The following is a 16,330-nucleotide window of genomic DNA, read 5'->3' as shown; positions in this document are numbered from 1 at the left end:
GGCAACCCACTTTTTAGTACTACCTACTTGGCTTGGGCCACATTCCGAGTGAGAACGAAGGGTTTCATTGGAGGCCGGTCCTGATGAGATGAGTAAGAAGTTGATTCCTGGAAAAGAAATTAAGTTATCAGAAGTGCATTTGCCATTTTGACTACCCCACTATGCAGGCTCTTAAGTCTTCAGGTGCTTGACAAGCCCTGGATACAAACTTTGCCCACTCCTTATTTATCATTCTCTCAGAGACAGCAATTGAATACTATTGGTGGAGGCTGCTCATCTCTCCTAAGGAGGTCTGAGTATACTGCTGAAAAGGGAGGAGAAAGCTCTCCCAGAAATCATCTCATGAAAGGTAAAATGACTGCTCGGTTTTAAAACATTCCCCTCCAAAGAAGGAGATTCCAAAGGCTTTTTCCACGGTCCCTTGAGCTGAATTTGAAGTCCCTTTCCTGAACAGCCAGGCCTTCAGTGCTAAAGCTGAATTATTAAGACCCTTCTAAAACCCCTTCTGATATAACTATGCAATTGATTGTCATGAACCCCTAGGTTTTTAGAAGAGGGTATTCCTAAATGCAAGAAGGAAAGAATGGGCTAAGTAGTGTTCATATCACGGCATACGGAAATGTGTGAAGGAACCTTGGCTATCCAGGGGCATACCGAAACAAAGTATGGTCAAAGTAAAGGTGCTTACTTGGTTCTAGGTTCGTCACTTTCCAGAGCCAATCTCAAAACCAAATAAGAGAGCATTAAACAACAACAACAACAACAACAACAACAACAACAAACGGGACAGAAGACCCAGAAGAGTCCAGCCTCAAAATGCCTGAAAGCCATTCATCCAGATATGCTCTGGGGCCTTATGGCCTTAGAATGGTTTGTTCTTTGATCCTCATTAACATGAGGAACAAAGTTGATATTACCAAAAGGCCTGAGTTCCTGGGCTTAATTAGTATGGATCAAATTAGGAAGAGGTTTGTCTGGGGTACCTGGGTGGCTCAGTCAGTGAGGCATCTGCCTTTGGCTCAGGTCATGAGCCCGAGGTCCCAGGATCGAGCCCTGAATTGGGTTCCCTGTTCGGCGAGGAGTCTACTCCCTCTGCCCCTCTCCCTGCTCGTGTTTGCATGTGCGCTCTCAAATAAATAAGTAAAATGAAAAGAAAAAGGAGCAGAAAAGCTTCTCTGAGGTCTTAAATAAATGCCTGTGGTGAGCTGATAAATTCAACTCAATCCATGTTTGAATCTTGCACCAAAAAATAAGTGGCAGCAGAGCCTAAACTTCTGAAGCAGCAGCTCCAAAACAGGATGATGATTTTCAAAGACAGCCAAAGCTGTGTCTCATCGGATTTTATCTATCAGTATATCTAACATTTTGTGCATGGGAAAGTACTTCTGTGTCTCATACTTGGAGGATCTAAGAATGTGAGAGTGCATCATTGTGTAAGATTAAATTCTGATTCCTCCCCCAACCTAAATACTCAATCTTTCCTTTTATCTTCTTTCTACTGTTTTCTCACTCTCCTCCAGTGTCACTCTTCTTCTCCATTCCTATCCCATTCCTCTTCTCCTTTATCATAGTCAAGGACAAATTTTAAAGGCTCACGTTCCTGTGCATTCCTTCAACAATTATTACTTCCCACAGCCAAAACCAATTTTTTAAAGGTTTGATTTATTTGACAGGGAGAGCGAAAGAGACCACGAGCTGGGGGTGGGGGGGAGAGGCAGAGGTAGAAGCAGGCACCCCACTGAGCAGGGAGCCTGCCACAAGGCTTGGTCCCAGGACCCTGGGATCATGACCTGAGCCGAAGGCAGGCTCTTAACCGACTGAGCCACCCAGGCACCCCCAGCCAAAACCAATTTTTACTTCTGAGAAGTCTCCTTCCCTGTGGCATGTCACGAAATTATACATGGCTAGAAGTGTGTTACAGGTGAGAAAGCACTGGGGAGCACTACTGTAAGCTAGAGAGAAGGCTACCCTGATGAACCTTCAGCCTTCCTCCACTAATCTTAACAAGAACAATGATTTTATGGAGACTTAAAAGGATTTTATTTTGATTACTCTCCTGTAGGACGTTCAAATCTCTGATAGTAGCTTTTTGAGCTATTTAAGCAGTGACCAGGCTTACCTCTTTTGAGGAGTCTTTTTCTCTCAGGATCTTTATCTCCTGGTCAATGCTCTCAATCTCTTCTAAGCTGATACCAATCCACCTTCGAAGGTGAAGAAGGTAATATTCACGAACACGCTCATCATCTGCTTGACCACTTTCCACAGCAGATTTCAGTGCAGACAACCTATGCTCCACCTCCTTCTTCTGCTTGTATCTGTTCCACAGAAAAGCATTACCCATGAACTTAAAAATAAAGAGGTATTCCTTCAAAGAAGGCCACATTAAGAGTTTACCTTTGCAAGTGACCAGGCAGTAAGTAAGCCGGTGTCCACTTTGGCAAAAATACCCCAGAATTCACCACCAAGGCTGCAAGTCTTCAAGATTGCCAAGACAAGGTAGGGATCAGTAGGGGCTGAGAAATAAATTCTAAAGCCAGAAAAATACAGAAGTAACCTGATCTGAGCAACCCCTCTCTCCTCATCTTTAGAGATGGAAGTCCCTCAGTAATTTTATTACATTAATCCTTACTAAGGTGGATACTTAGTATCACACAATGTCCATTTGGGACCTGCCACTTCAAAGAGTCACATATTCTTAGGGGTTGTTTACCTGCCACTGACACAGGAATTCCTTGGGAAATAGCCTAAAAAAATTGGTCATTTTTTCTTCAGGGCAAAATAATCTTAGCTCTTCTGGCTCATCCTTCTACTAAGAGCATCAAGGAAACACTCTCTTTTATTTTTCTCAAGTACAAGGTGCTATACTCAGTGCTTTTTGTCTATACAATCACATTTTTAAAGTAAACTTTACACCCAATATGGGAGGCTCTACTGACTGAGCTGCCCCTTGACTCATGTTACTATAACTTAAAGACTCAAAGCCATCCTGCCTGCCTTTTTCAGGATGTATTCTAATACGTCATCTATCATTCATTTGGAAAGTATTACTGAGTACCTATTGTGTGGCAGGCACTATTCTCAGTGCTGGACACACAACAGTGGATACAAGAAAGTCCTTGCTCTCCTGAAGCTCTCGTTCTAGTGGAAGCAGACAAAAGAACAGAGATGATGAGTTGGGTGGTGGTAAGTGCCATGAAGAAGCAAAAAGCCAAGTAAAGTGGACAGAATGATGGTACAAAAGTAGAAGTGCTATTATATACAAGGTGATCAGGAGGAGGTGACATTGCAGCAAAGACTTCAATAAGGAAACAAGCCATGCCAATATTTGCAAGAGGTTCTATGAGGTAACAAATATGATGATCCTGGAGTGGAAGAAAGCTTGGTTTGAAGTGTTTGAGAAATAGAAAGTAGGCCAGTGTGGCTGGCATAGAGTGAAGAAGAATGATAGTAAAATGAAGTGAGAGAGCCAGGGCTACAACTTGTAGAACCCTGTAGGCTGTAAGACCCCAAATATCAAATACCATGATATTTTGAGACAGGAAAGCCACTGGAGGCTTTTGAATAGAATACATGACATGAATAGAGTGACATGAAAACTTTTTTTATATGGGCCACTCTGGCTGTTGTGTGGAATGCAGACTATGGGAGGAGGAGGGGAGAGGCAAGGATGGAAGCACGGAAATCAACTGATATAGTGCTACAATCTAGATGAGACACTGACTTGAAATATGGAGGTGGGGAGATCTGCATGTATTTAAAGTATAAAAGATTTACTGGGTGTAAGGGCTTGAGGGGGAGAGGGAGAGGGCAAAGGCGAGAGAAGTCAAGGAAAAGTTCCATGATTTCCAACAAAAGTCTTTTGATATATCTATGACTGGAACCCCACTCTATTATCTCCAGAATCAGATGCTCCTCTGCAGGTGTTCACCCAAATCTAGAGTTCTTAACCTGAGGTGCATGGATATAGTTTAGGGGGAGATGGGTCATGAATTCCCCGGAATTTTATGCAGAATTTTACCTTTTTTTTTTTTTTTTTTTTGGCCTGGAAGAGGTCTTTAGTTTTCATCAGATTATCAACAAGGTCCATGACCCGTGTAAAGTCAAGAACCACTGCTCTGGAGACATTCTTTTATTATGTAGACTTTTTAGGTTCTTTTGCTCCTTTTACCCAACAGGTGGAGTAATTTATATAATGTTTCAAATAACTGTCACACAGCATCATCATCAGTAGCCTCTGAGCAAAATACCACAAAGGTAAACTACTAGTTCATGAATGCTATTACAGATATTACTTGAGAACGTTTAATTCTGGTCCCACTCCTACCCCCACCCTCTTTCTTGGATGTACCTACAACAGGAAAAAACCTACCAGAGCCTTAGAATGTATATAATCCAGAGTAAATTCTGGGTCAGTCTACTGATCCTCTGAATAAGGTTCGTGTGCTTCCTTTCCCATTCTCTGCAAGCTCGCAGTCTAACTGCACTCAAAGGCTTCTTCATTTCCTTCCTTCTGTGACTTCTCTCCTGTCATCTTTGAAACTTTAGCTCCTCCACTCCTGCTTTTTTTAGGGCAGTGTTTTTTAAACCTTTTTGTCCTAGCAAAAGAACCCTTTCTTCTTATGAGAGCTTATTTGGAAATCCAGTAAGTAGCAGATAAAAATCCACTTTAGTTAATCAGAGGACGGTTCCTAACATACCCCCTACTCATGCCCAGGCACTGTGTGGTGGATTCTTAGAGTTCCAAGAAACAGATTGAAAACCACTGTCCTAGACCTTTTATCACGGTTCTAGATTTCCCATGGTGAGCCATTACATGGAAACACTGCCTACCGCCTTAGAATGCCCGTCACCCTTCTGACTCTGGACAACTCTCCCCATTCCCTTTTGCTGTTCTCAGGCTGCTGTAGAGAGCTAACAAATTATAGACTTGTGTCACATGAATCAACAACAAATTCAGATGATCGAACTTTGCCTGAGTGGTCACCCTTGCTCAACTACCCTCTTGTTCATCATTTGTGGACTCCATGCCACCATCAGTCACCAGATAGCCAGCCAATGTAGAATTCAATTTCCCTCTTGACCTTAAAATCTCTGTACTTTCATCTTTCCTCACCTTTAAGGAGCTAACGTTGTTTTTACCAGGGTGATGTCTTTACCATTCCACTTTTGCTATCAATCCTGTTCCCTACCCAGATTTTCCCAGGCCTCAGTCTAACAATCATCCTGTCATCAGCATTTTTTTCACTCTACTGGTGCCCTTCCCTATCCTAGAGAACATCTTCCCTCAATCTATGTTCTCTCCTTTCAAATGACCACTCTTCTCTTTTCTGTGCTATAGTGGAGCGAACTGGGAATTTGAAGACCTGAGTTTAAATCCTAGCCTGGACACTTAGGAGGTGTGTTATCTATGGACAAGTAAATTCTCTTATCCCATTTCCTTAGCTCTAAAATGGAGGTAACAAGATCTGCTTCCTGGGGTTAAGAGGATCAAATGGAACAATGCACACGAAAGTACTTCATTAGCAATGAGAGAATACAGATGCCGTTAGGGGACAGGAAAAAGGAGGCCAGCAGGGGCTAGATGATGCCCCATCTATTAAGTGGAGGAAATTGGATTGGCCACTCCAGGTCCATCTGACTCCAAAGTTCAGGCTTTATGTGTAATACCATACTGCTTCCATTTTTCTGATGACCACTCTATCCGCTCTCCCAAGATACTTCAAGTACCTACTTATTGGGTTGGGCCCCAAGGATACAATGATACAATTAGGATACTAAAGATGCAGTGAGTGGAAGTCTCTGACCTTTAGGAGTTTCAAATCTAGAGAATGATAGTTACACTGTGATAAGTAACACAAATGATGTGCTACAGTATCTGGGAGGGGGCTTGACAGGGAGAAGTTTCAGAGTACGTAACATTTGCTCTCTCTCTTCCCCAGGCTTCTATAAGCACTTCTATCTATATCTTGCTGGGTATTTTACCTCTGATTCCTCTTTCTTCTCCCTTAACTTGCCCCAAGATTTTATGCTAGGCTTTTCTTCTCTCTACATGTTTTTCCCTGGTAAACTATCCATATCCACCAAAGCTCCTAAATTTTTTCACACTAGTCACCAGCCTCCTAAGTTTTAGTTACATTTCCACCTGCCTATGGACATGGCTACCCAGTTGTCACTTCAGAATCGAAGTTCAGTTAGGTCAAACACTAGACTCATTACTTACCCAACTTCTACTTCTTTATTTCTGTCACAAGAACGGAGGTGCAGTTTATCAACCAGACTCACACTCTCATAAATGAGAATCAGAGTAGAGAGAGGGTATGTGAAGAAAGGAGTTTTGAGAGAGGATATGCTATACCATTTAGGTATGTTTTATGTAGGATGATATCAGTATGTACAGTCATGGCATGGGGGAAGACTTATAGAAAATAAACAAGGATCTCAACAATGTGTTTTCTAATCATATAAACACTTCTTGCAAAATAATACTTTTGACAGCTGTCACTTCATTTTCCTCTCTTCTTTCCAGCTGAAGTACTATTATAACATGTTAATTTGTCTTTCTGCCTCTCCCTTCCCTTTCAGGATTCTATACACATCGCTTCTTTCCACAGACCTCCGACCACAGTAGTCTTAGCTTCTGCTGAACTATTCTGTGTTCCCTGTATATACTGCAAACTACCCTGCTGTGGGCTTTTGCTCATGTTGTTCCTCCTGCTTGTCAACAATACATGTTTCTTAAGCATATGCTAGGCCTTGTGCTAGGCATACCACGGTAAACAAAGAAACAGCTCCAGCCCTCAAGGAGTATACATTCTACTAGAGTTCAAAGACAAAGCCCAGCAAGACGGAAAAATGAAGAGCATTTCATGCAAAGAGAACATGTACAAAGATTATAGAGGGGAGGAGCCGGGTCTGTGCAAAGAACTAAAAGAGGGCAATTATGGTTGGAGTCTAGTGAACGAGGGAAGACTGAAGAGAAGCAGGTACCAGATTGCGCAGGTCCTTGCAGTTAGTGTTTTAGCTATTCCAGGTGAAGTGCCAGCAGCCTACGCTGAGGTATGACAGTGGAGATCCAGAGAAACAGGACCTAAGATTCATCTTGTAGCTAGAATTGGCAGGCCTTGCTGGTGGACTGATGTGGAGAATCAGAAGGAAAGAACTGAGGCTAACTCCTAGCTTCTGGCTTAAACACCTAGGCAAATTGTAGTGCCACTCACTAAGATGGTGAAGACCACGGTGTGGGGGCACATCAGGGGTTAAATAACTAAGGGTTCAATTTAGGTCCTGTTAAGTTTGAGATGTCTGTGAAACATCCATGTAGGGTGTTGGAAGTAGCAGTCTGAAGGTCAGGAAAGGTCTGAGCTAGTGATTTAAATGTGGGATCCATTAGCATAAAGGTAACACTATTATTTTGTCCGGCAGACATTTAAAAAAATGTTCAAAGACAAAGCTTCCTAGCCAAAGAAATGCAAATAAAAACAATAACATACCTTATTTGGTTTTCCCAATTGGATTTTCTAAGTGTTAACATCTAAGACCAGTGCAAAGGGACATATTCTAAGACTTTGTTATTGTTATATCAACAGTCTTAAAATATTCAAATGCTTTGATCTAATTACTGGTCCTTCTGGAGATCTAGCCTAAGAAAACAGTGACAGATGCAGTTAAAGATGTCTGTTCATTCTACTACTTCGAAGAGCAAAAACAAAAAAACCCCGAACCTGTATATAGTCTAAGTATTTGATGTTAAAAGATTAAATAACTATGGTACAACTATGGGATGGAACCATTAAATACCATGGTTTCAAAAGGCATGAGGAAATGCTCACAATACAATGTTAGGCTTGAAAAGGATAAAAAAAAAACTATATATACAGTATTACTCCAAATTTATTAACTAAAATATCTGGAAGGAAATACATCAGGAAGTTAACAAAGATCTCTGAGTGCTAGGATTAAGCCCTTTTTAATTTTAAAAATATTATTTTTCCAACTTTCCACAATGAGTATTATTACTTTTATATTCAGGAAAATCTGTAATTTCTGTTTTCAAGCACAATTCAAGGCTCATCTCAAATGTATTACATACTGAAACCTCATCCTCATCCCTCCAACCAGATGTGCTTACTTCCTGGTCTTTCTCTACCACCCTGTATATCTCTATAGCATTTACAGGCCTTTTTTGGATGTACTATAATTATTTGGATACCAAACTCACTGTTTGAAACTTTCTGTTATATGCCAATGGGTTGCCCTCATCTTCTGACAAAAGACAGGATGCTGAATTCCAGTTCCTAGCAGTCTATCCTACTCTCTCAAAAATTATTCACTGTCACAAAATAACCCTGAACCATACTTTCTTATTCTTTATAGACCATATCACCTGAAATTACATGATTTACTAGCTTATTGTCTGTCTCCTCCACCAAAATAAAAGCTTCACGAGGGCATGGATATCATCTGGTTCTCCATTACTTAGAATAGTTTCTGGCACAAAAAAAAGGCCAATACATATTTGCCAAATGAATGAATCAATTTTCAGCTCTTTAGCCCAGACCTCTCCTGTGAGCTACACACTACCGGATACCTCTACCTGGATGACTCCTAGAATACCTTAAATGCAACACGGCTCAATACTGAATTCATACATTCTCCTATCCCCTGATGTGTTCTTCCTCCTCTATTCCCCATCTTAAGGAGTTCTGCAAGCCATCCACCTATGACAAACATCCCTTGTTGCTTCCATACCCCACCTTCCAGAACCAACTGATCAGCAGATTTTCTGAAGGGTCGACCCTTGTAAATAAATATATCCCTCTCATCTCTTTTGCCATTGCTGTGGTGATGCCTCATCACTTGTGACCTAACTCTGCTACACTGCTTCCTAACTGCTGCCGGTGTGTGCTAGTTAAAATGCAAATATGAGGGGCGCCTGGGTGGCTCAGTCAGTTAAGTGTCTGCCTTCGGCTCAGGTCATGATCTCAGGGTCCTGGGATGGAGCCCCACATTGGGTTCCCTGCTCAGTGGGGAGACTGCTTCTCCCTCTGCCCCTACCCCCTGCTCATGTGCGCTCTCTTTCAGATAAGTAAAATCTTAAAATAAAAATAAAAATGCAGGGCAGCCCTGGTGGTGCAGCGGTTTAGCGCTGCCTGCAGTTAGGGGTGTGATTCTGGAGACCCAGGATCGAGTCCCCACGTTGGACTCCCTGCATGGAGCCTGCTTCTCCCTCTGCCTGTGTCTCTCCCTCTCTATCGCTCACAAATAAATAAATAAAAATTTTTTTAAAAATGCAAACATGAGGGGATCCCTGGGTGGCGCAGTGGTTTGGCGCCTGCCTTTGGCCCAGGGTGCGATTCCTGGAGACCCGGGATCGAATCCCACGTCGGGCTCCCGGTGCATGGAGCCGGCTTCTCTCTCTGCCTCTCTCTCTCTCTCTCTCTCTCTGTGTGTGTGTGTGACTATCATAAATAAAAATTAAAAAAAAATGCAAACATGACCATGCTACTCTTTTAAAAACCCCAAAAACCTCTAGTGGATCCCAGTCACCAACCAAAATTTAGGTTCTTTAGGATGGCCTACTAGTAAGTGACATCTACGGAGTATTAACTACGTGCCAGATACTATGCTGTTTTTGTGTGGTCTATCCTATTTTTCTTAATCCTACAAGACAGGTACCCTTATTACTTGCACATAATTTCACACATGAGGAATCCTGAGGCTCAGAAAGGTTAAATATGTCACCCAAATTACAATGGCTTGTAAGTGAAGCTGGGGCTCAAACCCAGGTCTCTGACTCCACAATCTGTTCTCAGCTACAAAGATATAACAATAGCCAACTTTTGAGTACTTACTGCATCCGCCACTGTGCTAAGTGCTTTTAATGTATTAATCCTTTAATCTTCAAAACCAGTTTATGAAGAAAGATCCATTATTATCCAATTTTACAGCTTGGGAAATTAAGGCACCAAGAGATTAAGCAACTTACTCAAAGTGAGAGTGATTAAATGGTGGAACTGGGATTCAATCCCTCCCCAAGTTCTTAGCAGCAGGGCTGTTCCTTCACCTTCCTCACACCCCAAGCTCTCTTTGGTCTGGACCCCACAACGTTCTTCAGCATCGTTCCTTCCATTTCTCCACCTGCCTACATGTTCTAGCATTATCTAATTGCTTACAGTTGTTCCCTATCCACACACCCCACCCTAGCACTGTAATCTTAATATCTTTAATGTCTCTGTAGCTTTATTTTTATTTTTTTAAAAATTTTTTTTTTTTATGATAGTCACAGAGAGAGAGAGAGAGAGAGGGGCAGAGACACAGGCAGAGGGAGAAGCAGGCTCCATGCACCGGGAGCCCGACGTGGGATTCGATCCCGGGTCTCCAGGATCGCGCCCTGGGCCAAAGACAGGCGCCAAACCGCTGCGCCACCCAGGGATCCCTCTCTGTAGCTTTATTAACGCTATTACCTCTGCTGGCTAATGCACTTCTCTCCTCGTCCTCTAGATGACATTCCTATTCATCACAGGAGTTACCTCCTCCAGGAAGCCTTCTCCTATCTCCTACTCTCTCTTTGGTTAGGTGCCCCTCCTGTCTGCTCTCACAGTACCTGTGCATTTATCTATCATATCATTTTTTATGGCTACTTTGCTTTTCCTCACCAGACTATAGGTGGAGACCACCCATACTCATACAAACACCCACACTCAGTTTCTAGCTCCAGTGCCTGGAGTAGCTCCTAGATACTGAGCACTCATTAAATGTTTTTTAAAACTGCGAGTAAGCAACTTGTTCAAGGTTACACAACAAAGCTGTGCTAGGATTAAGATCAGCTGAGGATGTTACACACCTGATCCATTACTCTTTGAGAACTTCTCACTCAGTGGATCATCAGTGGATTACTGCTACAAGACGCTGTGCCCTTCAGAGAGATCTACCCCATTGTACATATGAATAATGTTATGCTGTGATGTGGGAAAAGACTGGGAGATGCTATGCTAAACTAGATTCTACTGCTGGGAACCACAAGGTAGCAGGGGCTTGATGGTTAGGTATGACCATCTTATCAAAAGCAGAGGTGTCTTGAAATACTCAGGAGGGTTGACTCTCACCAGGGCCTAATGCTCAATATGAACCAAGAGTGACAGATACCACTCACCCTCACCACCCCCAAAAAACATGCACCACCCCCAAAGCACTGCCACTGGGCAGTCCTCAAGGTACAGCTATTGACCCACCTCTCTATTTTAGCCTGTCTTTGAGATGCCATAGCAACGAGGCTAGGATAGGCCATGGAGGAACTAGCAGTGTTATTATCAGTTGAGTTGTTCTTGGTTTTGGGCAGCTCAAACTCTGCCACACGATAGTACTGGCACTGAGTTAGGTAGTTTAAAAAGTGTTCTCGAGCCCACTCCAAATGATCTAGACGCTTGCTGGGGTTGACTTGTTTCATGGTGAGCGCTCCTTGAAATGCTGGCACCATCAGGTACTTCAGGTCAGTGGAAGCAATCTCTTCCAAATCTTCATTTCGGCTGGAAAGAGCAAAGAGGAGGCTGTGAAGCCTGGACGGGCATTCACACTGTAGCCCTTGCTTCCAGGGGGAGGAGAGGGCTGCGGTGGGTGTGTGGCGGGAGAAGGCAGGAGGAATTAAAGTAGCTGACCACTCACACCCAATGCTTATGCAAACAGCCAACCTAGGGAGCAGAGTCGTGGGATATCAACTATCTCGAAGTCAGGTGGAAAATAAACGATCTACATAAGATCGCAGTGGGAGGTAGGAATGGTTCCTAGGCCTTTTAAAGGGTCTCCTCCACCCAGGCTCAATGGCTCCACCCTTGGTAACCATTATTACCTCCGTTCTCAGACGTTATTACCCTGTCCCCCATACCTGAACAAGTCGAGCTGCGATAACATTTCGGCAGCCTTGTTAAGGAGGTCTAGTCCCTTGAACACCTTATCCTGGATTATGCGGGAACCGGTGGGTTCAGTCGCTACTTCCACTTCGTCTAGAAGCTGCTTGCTGGTTTCGAACAGCTCGGGGAGCCGCGGTAGCAGTAACTCGTCTTCGGCTGTTGCCATCTTGGGAGAGGGAGGAACGCGGAAGACCTCACTTCCGGGGTCAAAGGCAAACGTGGGAAAAAAGAACTCGGTGAGCGCAAACGAAACCGGAAGGAGGGCCGTATTGGTCCAGTCGCTCCATTGTTACCAAAGGGTCAAAGAACTTCCGGAAGCCGTCGATCGCCGACCCTGGCAACTGTTTCCATAGATTCATTTTTGCATGCGGCTGCCTATCACAAGTAGTAGGCATCTGCTAAAAGCAAGCAAACTATCAAGCACAGCACCGGGTGCTGTTTTGCGGGTCGCTGCCCATCGCTGACGCCGGGCTGGGAAGTTCCGTGGGCTCTGAACTTAGCCCTGGCGTGACCAGGTGGAATTCAGAGCGAGCTGCGGGAGCCGGCCAGGAGCGCGCCTTACCTCTCGAGGCGCTCCCCTGGTTGAGGGGCCGGGGCAGCCAGAGGTCCCGCAGCAACGCCGCTCCCCGGCTTCGGTCGTCTGCGCGTGCAAGTGCGAAGTGCCAGTGGCGCCCCCCTCCGGCTTCCGTCCATCCAGCAGCCGCGAGAGCCCCGGGCTTCTCCCAGCCAATCCTCGCCCGTCCTCTTCACGTCATCCCTCCTACACACACGCACCCCCTGCACCCCCCCCCCCCCCCCCCGGTAACCTGCAATTCTAGTCACTCCATAGCCAGCTTCCTCTCAAAAGTTACTTATTTTGTGAGACCTTCCTTGAGCCCCCTTCCCCCGCCAAGCAACTGAAACTTTTTACTTTCTGTAGATCTCTGTCAGAACACCTACGACAGTGTGTTACAGCTAGTGATTTCCCAAGCTATCTCCCTTACCAGAATGAGTCTAATTAATTCTTACACCCCTCCGGCTAACCTAGTGCCTGGGTCTTATCTAGTGCTCAGTGTCCTAAAAATGGAAAAATAATTGTTCGGTTGGGACTCGCCCAAACGTGTAGGGCTGCGCTGTTCAGTAGGATAGCTCTAGCCATATGGGACTATTGAGACCTTGAATGTTGCTGTTTTGAGGTGAGATATGCTGGAAATGTAAAATACCCAATTTCGAACACATCACGGAAAAAAGAGCATCAATTATCTCAATTTGTAGACGTAAAAATGTTAATATTTTGTATATGTTGGGTTAAAGATACTCAAATTAATTTCAGTTGTAGCTTTTCACTTTACCATGCCCACTAGGAAACTTAAAATTACATATCGAGTTCATATTATATTTCTACTGGACAGTACTGATGTAAAAATAGAATTCCAGGACTTTGACAAAAGGGGTGTCATTGCTTTGAATGGATCAATATAAATATATATGGGTTACTTCCAGACACGCCCCCAAATTGTCCTAGGGGGTCTAAGTTGAGCAGAATACACACTGCCTAACTTGGAAAATAAGCTTTTTAAACTAAATATATTTTAAACTAATTATAGTGGAGAAGAAAAAAAAAGTTCACGTAAAAACAACTAGAGGGCAATATAGGACAGTACAGAACCAGGGGATCTGTTGTATTGCATAGGCTGTTGGGAAACTAAGCAATGACAAGTCATTCCATGCTAAGAGTACTTCAGAAAGCTTCTCAGACATGATATGCAGTCAGAGAATTTCAAAGCTGGAAAGAGACCTCAAAAAGCAGAGGAAAAAACAGACCAGAAAGGGTAAGCGACTTGCCCAACCAGTTGTGACAAAGCCAGTGGCTTCTAAGGTTCAGTTGTTTTTAACCCATAAATCTTCTAATAAACCTCACCTGGCAATCCCTCAGCTTTAGAAGCTGAGGAAGAAAGGTGGCTCTGACGAATTACCTATTTGATTTGTCTGGCACCTCTAATTACTCTAGTAAACTGAACTTTCCAGGTCAGTCTCAGCCAGGAATACAAAGAAGAAAGATAGTACTTGGGGAGACTTGGAAACTCAGTAATTGTGAGACTAAGGATAATCAGTTTCCATGCAGTTGCTGTTGCCTAAGAGAAAAACAAATATATGCAGAATTTGAATTTGCTCCTCAACTTTGTATGCCCCTTTTCTTTTTTTTTATTTATTTATTTTTGTATGCCCCTTTTCTATGGCTTTCAAAATGACAGTCTTTATGGGAGTTGCCAACTGACGTCAGAGTGCATATTTAAATTGTCATGTTAAGTACTGTGTCATATCTTATTTTGAGATAACAGCTTAAAAAGTGGTTAGAAAAAAAGGTAGTAATAAAAATGAATTGCTTACTGTGTTTCTGTGTATAAACACATTATCATTAAAAGCCATTTTTTAAAAAATCCTACTTTAGGGAAGCCAGAAGATCCCTTGGAAATCATGCAAACATAATGGTACTTAAACTTTTTGTAATAGCAGAATTCATTTTCCAAACCAGATTTGAGAGGGGCCCATAATTTCTAAAACAGCTGCTGTGTTTTAAAGTGGATACACAGAGGCCTGACAACTCAGCCTCTGGCCCACCTCTTCTCCCAACCTGCTCAGTGGTGCCAAAGGCACCAACGTACCTCTGAGGGACTCAAGGGACTCTAAATAACACAGTATAAAAAATACTAATCTAGCACAGCCCCCTCATTTTGCAGATAAAGAAACTGAGACACTGAGAAGTCAGGTGACTTGCCCAAGGTCACACAGCTAAGATGATTAACTAAGCAACAGTATAAAGAGTGAGTTGGGATGAGGTGAAACTAGAGTTCAGGAGAACAGTGGAAAGCATTTTAAGTAACCTATACATGACTGTAGAACTGAGATGACTGCATGTATTTTCTGGTGTGACTCCCTGATAGACATGATGGGTGTTCATTGGTCATGTGTGGATCTTAATACAGATTTGTGATCTTGGAAAACCAATTGTGTGATTGATGAGAGAAACATTAAAGTAGACCTTTCCCTGCCTGTCTGAATTGATGTGCTTGGCATCTTAGATCTTCTTTAGTCTGCTTTAGAGATCAGCTGCTGTTTTGTCCCAAGCGAGTAATACCCTACAGATATTTGGATCTGAAATGCCAGCAACTGATTAATACTCTACAGATATTTGGACCTGAAATGCCAGCAACAGCACTAAATGAGATCAACTTATGTTAGGTAAAGCCAAGAGCAGGCTATAACTTGCCAGAAATTATTTGGGGAATCATTAGTTTATCCTTAGGGTTCAAACTATCTTCACCAAATATTTTTTTTAAGTAATCTCTGTGCCCAACATCAGGCTCGAATTCACAACCTCAAGATCAAGAGTTGAGTGCTCTACCGACTGAGCCAGCCAGGCACCCCTTCACCAAGTATTTTTGAGATCTGAATTTGTCTAACTAGTGGCAAGTTTATTAAGCTGGGGGAGGAGTCGGGTCACCTAGGGAACCATGGGAAGTGAACCTTTCTCTGATGCTAGAGGGCTACTGGGGATTCACTTAGACCCATTGAAATATTTTCACTGTTCTTCCATGTACCACCTCAATTCATCTCTCATATCACTTGCATGTCCCCATACTTTGGGAAAGGCTGGACAATTATACAATAGTCCCTTTCAGAGCTACTGTGGAGCTCAGTTAAGACCCTGTTGTCTTCGTTGACCTCACTACCTGCTACGGAGGGACTCAACGTTAAAAGAATCACGTGCCATAATAATAATGCATAACCTTCTCTGAGTGCTCACTTCTTCCAGGTGACTATGCAAAGTACTCTACATGCATTTTCTCAATGAATCCCTCACAACTTCCAGGAGAAATAGATGTTGTTACAACCTTGTTTTACAGAAGAGGAAACTGTGGCTCAGAGAAGCTAAAGTAACTGGCCCGTGGTATTGGCTTATACTGGGATTTGAACCCAGCTCATTGAATTTAGATCCAATTCTAGAGCTCAAGCTCTTAACCACTACACTATACTACAGAAGAGGGGGTAGTTTATAGACCCTGGTGGAGAACAAAAGAGGACACGAACATGTAAACGATCTGTGTTAAGAGCAAAAGGAAATAAGATTGAATCAGTAAGCTGGTCCATGTTATGGAAAACATATAGTCAGCCAGGGAAGTGTAGATTTGGCAAAAACTATAGGGAGACATCTGGTTCAATTAAGTATTTATTGTGTGTATTTTAGTGGGCCAGCCACTGTGTTAGCTGCTGTGATATACATATGCATAGTCTTTGCTCCTAAGGCTCTAATAGCTAAGGTGAAGGAGAGAGAGATAACAAATGATTTCAGTGTAATGTGGTAAATGCTGTTATAGGGACACACGGAGGGTGTGATGGAAAACCCCCAGGAAGGGAGCCTAGCCAGAAGGTTCATAGAAGGA

At 43.1% G+C, this 16,330-nt stretch overlaps 1 protein-coding gene across 1 annotated transcript in view; it reads right to left on the bottom strand.

Annotated features, from left to right (window-relative positions):
• Nucleotides 1-14,020, bottom strand: part of IGBP1 (immunoglobulin binding protein 1) — a 28,072-nt gene extending 14,052 nt beyond the window's left edge. The window contains exons 1-4 of the mRNA XM_025982851.2: nucleotides 11,882-14,020; nucleotides 11,232-11,525; nucleotides 2,120-2,315; nucleotides 28-107 (exon numbers count right to left, since the gene is read on the bottom strand). Coding sequence (XP_025838636.1) covers nucleotides 28-107; nucleotides 2,120-2,315; nucleotides 11,232-11,525; nucleotides 11,882-12,072 — 761 coding nt within the window. The 5' untranslated portion in view covers nucleotides 12,073-14,020. The remainder of the gene's footprint in view (nucleotides 1-27; nucleotides 108-2,119; nucleotides 2,316-11,231; nucleotides 11,526-11,881) is intronic.
• Nucleotides 14,021-16,330: the final 2,310 nt, after the last annotated feature.

Source organism: Vulpes vulpes, chromosome X (genome assembly GCF_048418805.1).
Source record: "Vulpes vulpes isolate BD-2025 chromosome X, VulVul3, whole genome shotgun sequence".
Taxonomy (NCBI): domain Eukaryota; kingdom Metazoa; phylum Chordata; class Mammalia; order Carnivora; family Canidae; genus Vulpes; species Vulpes vulpes.
This window is presented reverse-complemented; position numbering and strand designations above follow the sequence as displayed.